Source organism: Salmo salar, unplaced genomic scaffold (genome assembly GCF_905237065.1).
Source record: "Salmo salar unplaced genomic scaffold, Ssal_v3.1, whole genome shotgun sequence".
In the NCBI taxonomy this organism is placed as follows: domain Eukaryota; kingdom Metazoa; phylum Chordata; class Actinopteri; order Salmoniformes; family Salmonidae; genus Salmo; species Salmo salar.
Genome location: NW_025548914.1, coordinates 127,501 through 135,000, shown reverse-complemented (window position 1 = coordinate 135,000; position 7,500 = coordinate 127,501). Strand labels below are relative to the sequence as shown.

Below are 7,500 nucleotides of genomic sequence, written 5' to 3'. Positions count from 1 at the left end.
CTCTCGCTTTCTGTCCCTCGCCCTCCTCATCTTTCTGTCCCTCGCCCTCCTCCTCTTTCTGTCCCCGCCCTCCTCCTCTTTCTGTCCCTCGCCCTCCTCCTCTTTCTGTCCCTCGCCCTCTTTCTGTCCCTCGCCCTCCTCCTCTTTCAATACCTCGCCCTCCTCATCTTTCTGTCCCTCGCCCTCCTCCTCTTTCTGTCCCTCGCCCTCCTCCTCTTTCTGTCCCATCGCCCTCCTCCTCTTTCAATACCTCGCCCTCCTCCTCTTTCTGTCCCTCGCCCTCCTCATCTTTCTGTCCCTCGCTCTCCTCCTCTTTCTGTCCCTCGCCCTCCTCCTCTTTCTGTCCCATCGCCCTCCTCCTCTTTCTGTCCCTCGCCCTCCTCCTCTTTCTGTCCCATCGCCCTCCTCCTCTTTCTGTCCCTCGCCCTCCTCCTCTTTCTGTCCCCGCCCTCCTCCTCTTTCTGTCCCTCGCCCTCCTCCTCTTTCTGTCCCATCGCCCTCCTCCTCTTTCTGTCCCTCGCCCTCCTCCTCTTTCTGTCCCTCGCCCTCCTCCTCTTTCTGTCCCTCGCCCTCCTCTTTCTGTCCCTCGCCCTCCTCCTCTTTCTGTCCCATCGCCCTCCTCCTCTTTCTGTCCCTCGCCTCCTCCTCTTTCTGTCCCTCGCCCTCCTCCTCCTCTTTCTGTCCCTCGCCCTCCTCCTCTTTCTGTCCCATCGCCCTCCTCCTCTTTCTGTCCCTCGCCCTCCTCCTCTTTCTGTCCCTCGCCCTCCTCCTCTTTCTGTCCCTCGCCCTCCTCCTCTTTCTGTCCCTCGCCCTCCTCCTCTTTCTGTCCCTCGCCCTCCTCTTTCTGTCCCTCGCCCTCCTCCTCTTTCTGTCCCTCGCCCTCCTCCTCTTTCTGTCCCTCGCCCTCCTCCTCTTTCTGTCCCTCGCCCTCCTCCTCTTTCTGTCCCTCGCCCTCCTCCTCCTCTTTCTGTCCCTCGCTCTCCTCCTCTTTCTGTCCCATCGCCCTCCTCCTCTTTCTGTCCCCCGCCCTCCTCCTCTTTCTGTCCCTCGCCCTCCTCCTCTTTCTGTCCCTCGCCCTCCTCCTCTTTCTGTCCCTCGCCCTCCTCCTCTTTCTGTCCCTCGCCCTCCTCCTCTTTCTGTCCCTCGCCCTCCTCCTCTTTCTGTCCCTCGCCCTCCTCCTCTTTCTGTCCCTCGCCCTCCTCCTCTTTCTGTCCCTCGCCCTCCTCCTCTTTCTGTCCCTCGCCCTCCTCCTCTTTCTGTCCCTCGCCCTCCTCCTCTTTCTGTCCCTCGCCCTCCTCCTCTTTCTGTCCCTCGCCCTCCTCCTCTTTCTGTCCCTCGCCCTCCTCCTCTTTCTGTCCCTCGCCCTCCTCTTTCTGTCCCTCGCCCTCCTCCTCTTTCTGTCCCTCGCCCTCCTCCTCTTTCTGTCCCTCGCCCTCCTCCTCTTTCTGTCCCTCGCCCTCCTCCTCTTTCTGTCCCTCGCCTCCTCCTCTTTCTGTCCCTCGCCCTCCTCCTCTTTCTGTCCCTCGCCCTCCTCCTCTTTCTGTCCCTCGCCCTCCTCCTCTTTCTGTCCCCTCGCCCTCCTCCTCTTTCTGTCCCTCGCCCTCCTCCTCTTTCTGTCCCTCGCCCTCCTCCTCTTTCTGTCCCTCGCCCTCCTCCTCTTTCTGTCCCATCGCCCTCCTCCTCTTTCTGTCCCTCGCCCTCCTCCTCTTTCTGTCCCTCGCCCTCCTCCTCTTTCTGTCCCTCGCCCTCCTCCTCTTTCTGTCCCTCGCCCTCCTCCTCTTTCTGTCCCTCGCCCTCCTCCTCTTTCTGTCCCTCGCCTCCTCCTCTTTCTGTCCCTCGCCCTCCTCCTCTTTCTGTCCCTCGCCCTCCTCCTCTTTCTGTCCCTCGCCCTCCTCCTCTTTCTGTCCCTCGCCCTCCTCCTCTTTCTGTCCCTCGCCCTCCTCTTTCTGTCCCCACCCTCCTCATCTTTCCGTCCCTCGCCCTCCTCCTCTTTCCGTCCCTCGCCCTCCTCCTCTTTCTGTCCCTCGCCCTCCTCCTCTTTCTGTCCCTCGCCCCCCTCCCCCATCTATCCAGGAGTAGAATGCTGTTGGTAGTATACTGTGTGATCTCTCCGTCTCTCCTCCCCAGGTGCAGGCCATTAAGCTGTTGGTGCGCTGGCTCCTCGGCATGAAGAACAACCAGTCTAAATCTGCCAACTCCACCCTCAGACTGCTGTCAGCCATGCTGGTCTCAGAGGGAGACCTCACGGAACAGAAGAAGATCAGGTACGTAGAGGTCAGAGGTCAGAGGTCAGCCATGCTGGTCTCAGAGGGAGACCTCACGGAACAGAAGAAGATCAGGTACGTAGAGGTCAGAGGTCAGAGGTCAGCCATGCTGGTCTCAGAGGGAGACCTCACGGAACAGAAGAAGCTCGTTGTCAAGGTCAGCCATGCTGGTCTCAGAGGGAGACCTCACGGAACAGAAGAAGCTCAGGTACGTAGAGGTCAGAGGTCAGCCATGCTGGTCTCAGAGAGGGAGACCTCACGGAACAGAAGAAGATCAGGTACGTAGAGGTCAGAGGTCAGAGGTCAGCCATGCTGGTCTCAGAGGGAGAACCTCACAGAACAGAAGAAGGTCAGGTGTTGAAGGTTAGGGATTAGAGGTCGTTGGTTAGCGGTCAGGCTAACTGTTTTTTTTGGGGGGGGATAGGTTACAAAATACTAATTCATGCTCATTACTCACATCTTCCTCCTCCTCCTCCTCTTCCTCCCGCAGTAAGTCGGACATGTCTCGTCTGCGTCTGGCAGCAGGAGGAGCCATCATGAAGCTGGCCCAGGAACCGGTTTACCATGACATCATCACGCCAGAGCAGTTCCAGCTCTGTGGGCTGGTTATCAACGTAAGACTGTCTGTCGGGGTGGGACTTTAGGAAACGTTTCTGTCTGGGTGGGACTTTAGGAAACGTTTCTGTCTGGGTGGGACTTTAGGAAACGTTTCTGTCTGGGTGGGACTTTAGGAAACGTTTCTGTCTGGGTGGGACTTTAGGAAACGTTTCTGTCTGGGTGGGACTTTAGGAAACGTTTCTGTCGGGGTGGGACTTTAGGAAACGTTCTGTCTGGGTGGGACTTTAGGAAACGTTCTGTCGGGTGGGACTTTAGGAAACGTTTCTGTCTGGGTGGGACTTTAGGAAACGTTTCTGTAGCTGTCTGTGGGTGGGACTTTAGGAAACGTTTCTGTCGGGGTGGGACTTTAGGAAACGTTCTGTCTGGGTGGGACTTTAGAACGCTTCTGTCTGGGGTGGGACTTTAGGAAACGTTTCTGTCTGGGTGGGACTTTAGGAAACGCTTCTGTCTGGGTGGGACTTTAGGAAACGTTTCTGTCGGGGTGGGACTTTAGGGAAACGTTTCTGTCGGGGTGGGACTTTAGGAAACGTTTCTGTCTGGGTGGGACTTTAGGAAACGTTTCTGTCTGGGTGGGACTTTAGGAAACGTTTCTGTAAGACTGTCTGTCGGGGTGGGACTTTAGGAAACGTTTCTGTCGGGGTGGGACTTTAGGAAACGTTTCTGTCTGGGTTGGGACTTTAGGAAACGTTTCTGTCGGGGTGGGACTTTAGGAAACGTTTCTGTCGGGGTGGGACTTTAGGAAACGTTTCTGTCGGGGTGGGACTTTAGGAAACGTTTCTGTCTGGGTGGGACTTTAGGAAACGTTTCTGTAAGACTGCCTGTCAGGGTGGGACTTTAGGAAACGTTTCTGTCTGGGTGGGACTTTAGGAAACGTTTCTGTTCTGGGTGGGACTTTAGGAAACGTTTCTGTCTGGGTGGGACTTTAGGAAACGTTTCTGTCTGGGTGGGACTTTAGGAAACGTTTCTGTCTGGGTGGGACTTTAGGAAACGTTTCTGTCTGGGTGGGACTTTAGGAAACGTTTCTGTCTGGGTGGGACTTTAGGAAACGTTTCTGTCTGGGTGGGACTTTAGGAAACGTTTCTGTCTGGGTGGGACTTTAGGAAACGTTTCTGTCTGGGTGGGACTTTAGGAAACGTTTCTGTCTGGGTGGGACTTTAGGAAACGTTTCTGTCTGGGGGTGGGACTTTAGGAAACGTTTCTGTCTGGGTGGGACTTTAGGAAACGTTTCTGTCTGGGTGGGACTTTAGGAAACGTTTCTGTCTGGGTGGGACTTTAGGAAACGTTTCTGTCTGGGTGGGACTTTAGGAAACGTTTCTGTCTGGGTGGGACTTTAGGAAACGTTTCTGTCTGGGTGGGACTTTAGGAAACGTTTCTGTCTGGGTGGGACTTCAGGAAACGTTTCTGTCTGGGTGGGACTTTAGGAAACGTTTCTGTAAGACTGTCTGTCGGGGTGGGACTTTAGGAAACGTTTCTGTCGGGGTGGGACTTTAGGAAACGTTTCTGTCTGGGGGTGGGACTTTAGGAAACGTTTCTGTCAGGGTGGGACTTTAACGTCTGTCAGGGTGGGACTTTAGGAAACGTTTCTGTCTGGGGTTGAACTTTAGGAAACGTTTCTGTCGGGGTGGGACTTTAGGAAACGTTTCTGTCGGGGTGGGACTTTAGGAAACGTTTCTGTCTGGGTGGGACTTTAGGAAACGTTTCTGTCTGGGTGGGACTTTAGGAAACGTTTCTGTCTGGGTGGGACTTTAGGAAACGTTTCTGTCTGGGTGGGACTTTAGGAAACGTTTCTGTCGGGGTGGGACTTTAGGAAACGTTTCTGTCTGGGTGGGACTTTAGGAAACGTTTCTGTCGGGGTGGGACTTTAGGAAACGTTTCTGTCTGGGTGGGACTTTAGGAAACGTTTCTGTCTGGGTGGGACTTTAGGAAACGTTTCTGTCTGGGTGGGACTTTAGGAAACGTTTCTGTCTGGGTGGGACTTTAGGAAACGTTTCTGTCGGGGTGGGACTTTAGGAAACGTTTCTGTCGGGGTGGACTTTAGGAAACGTTTCTGTCGGGGTGGGACTTTAGGAAACGTTTCTGTCTGGGTGGGACTTTAGGAAACGTTTCTGTCGGGGTGGGACTTTAGGAAACGTTTCTGTCTGGCTGGGACTTTAGGAAACGTTTCTGTCTGGGTGGGACTTTAGGAAACGTTTCTGTCGGGTGGGACTTTGGAAACGTTTCTGTAGACTGTCTGTCGGTGGGACTTTAGGAAACGTTTCTGTGCTGTTGTTGTTTGTTTCTGTTGATCTGTTTGTTTGTGTGTTGACTGTTCTGTGTGTTCTGTTGTTGTTGATCTGTTCTGTTGTTGTTGTTGTTGATCTGTTCTGTTGTTGTTGTTGTTGATCTGTTCTGTTGTTGTTGTTGTTGATCTGTTCTGTTGTTGTTGTTGATCTGTTCTGTTGTTGTTGTTGTTGATCTGTTCTGTTGTTGTTGTTGATCTGTTCTGTTGTTGTTGTTGATCTGTTCTGTTGTTGTTGTTGATCTGTTCTGTTGTTGTTGTTGTTGTTGTTCTGTTCTGTTGTTGTTGTTGATCTGTTCTGTTGTTGTTGTTGATCTGTTGTGTTGTTGTTGTTGATCTGTTGTGTTGTTGTTGTTGATCTGTTGTGTCCGTGTCGTTGTTGATCTGTTGTGTCCGTGTCGTTGTTGAAGTGTTCTGTGGTCTCCTGTAGGATGAGTGTTACCAGGTGCGTCAGATCTTTGCCCAGAAGTTACACCTGGCTCTGGTGAAGCTGCTCCTCCCGTTGGAGTACCTGGCCGTCTTCTCGCTGTGCGCCAAAGACCCGGTCAAGGAGAGGAGGGCCCACGCCAGGCAGTGTCTGCTCAAGAACATCAGCATTAGACGGGAATACATCAGCAACAACCCCCTGGCCCACGGTGAGTGAACCGGACCGTAACACGACAACCCCCTGGCCCACGGTGAGTGAACCGGACCGTAACACGGTGAGTGCACCGGACCGTAACACAACAACCCCCTGGCCCACGGTGAGTGAACCGGACCGTAACACAACAACCCTCTGGCCCACGGTGAGTGAACCGGACCGTAACACAACAACCCTCTGGCCCACGGTGAGTGAACCGGACCGTAACACAACAACCCTCTGGCCCACGGTGAGTGAACCGGACCGTAACACAACAACCCTCTGGCCCACGGTGAGTGAACCGGACCGTAACACAACAACCCCCTGGCCCACGGTGAGTGAACCGGACCGTAACACAACAACCCTCCTGGCCCACGGTGAGTGAACCGGACCGTAACACAACAACCCCCTGGCCCACGGTGAGTGAACCGGACCGTAACACGGTGAGTGCACCGGACCGTAACACAACAACCCCTGGCCCACGGTGAGTGAACCGGACCGTAACACAACAACCCCTGGCCCACGGTGAGTGAACCGGACCGTAACACAACAACCCTCTGGCCCACGGTGAGTGAACCGGACCGTAACACAACAACCCTCTGGCCCACGGTGAGTGAACCGGACCGTAACACAACAACCCTCTGGCCCACGGTGAGTGAACCGGACCGTAACACAACAACCCTCTGGCCCACGGTGAGTGAACCGGACCGTAACACAACAACCCCCTGGCCCACGGTGAGTGAACCGGACCGTAACACAACAACCCCTGGCCCACGGTGAGTGAACCGGACCGTAACACAACAACCCCCTGGCCCACGGTGAGTGAACCGGACCGTAACACGGTGAGTGCACCGGACCGTAACACAACAACCCTCTGGCCCACGGTGAGTGAACCGGACCGTAACACAACAACCCCCTGGCCCACGGTGAGTGAACCGGACCGTAACACGGTGAGTGCACCGGACCGTAACACAACAACCCTCTGGCCCACGGTGAGTGAACCGGACCGTAACACAACAACCCTCTGGCCCACGGTGAGTGAACCGGACCGTAACACGGTGAGTGCACCGGACCGTAACACAACAACCCTCTGGCCCACGGTGAGTGAACCGGACCGTAACACAACAACCCTCTGGCCCACGGTGAGTGAACCGGACCGTAACACAACAACCCTCTGGCCCACGGTGAGTGAACCGGACCGTATCACAACAACCCCCTGGCCCACGGTGAGTGAACCGGACCGTATCACAACAACCCCCTGGCCCACGGTGAGTGAACCGGACCGTAACACAACAACCCCCTGGCCCACGGTGAGTGAACCGGACCGTAACACAACAACCCCCTGGCCCACGGTGAGTGAACCGGACCGTAACACGGTGAGTGCACCGGACCGTAACACAACAACCCTCTGGCCCACGGTGAGTGAACCGGACCGTAACACAACAACCCTCTGGCCCACGGTGAGTGAACCGGACCGTAACACAACAACCCCCTGGCCCACGGTGAGTGAACCGGACCGTAACACATCAACCCCCTGGCCCACGGTGAGTGAACCGGACCGTAACACAACAACCCCCTGGCCCACGGTGAGTGAACCGGACCGTAACACAACAACCCCCTGGCCCACGGTGAGTGAACCGGACCGTAACACAACAGCCCCCTGACCCACGGTGAGTGAACCGGACCGTAACATGACCACACAACAACTCCCTGACCCACGG

The 7,500-nt window shown here is 55.5% G+C and overlaps 1 protein-coding gene across 1 annotated transcript in view; it reads left to right on the top strand.

Moving 5' to 3' along the window:
• LOC123724033 (sister chromatid cohesion protein PDS5 homolog A-like) overlaps positions 1-7,500 on the top strand; it is a 102,724-nt gene that overhangs the window by 69,973 nt on the left and 25,251 nt on the right. The window contains 3 exon segments of the mRNA XM_045712830.1: positions 2,128-2,264; positions 2,755-2,878; positions 5,591-5,795. Coding sequence (XP_045568786.1) covers positions 2,128-2,264; positions 2,755-2,878; positions 5,591-5,795 — 466 coding nt within the window.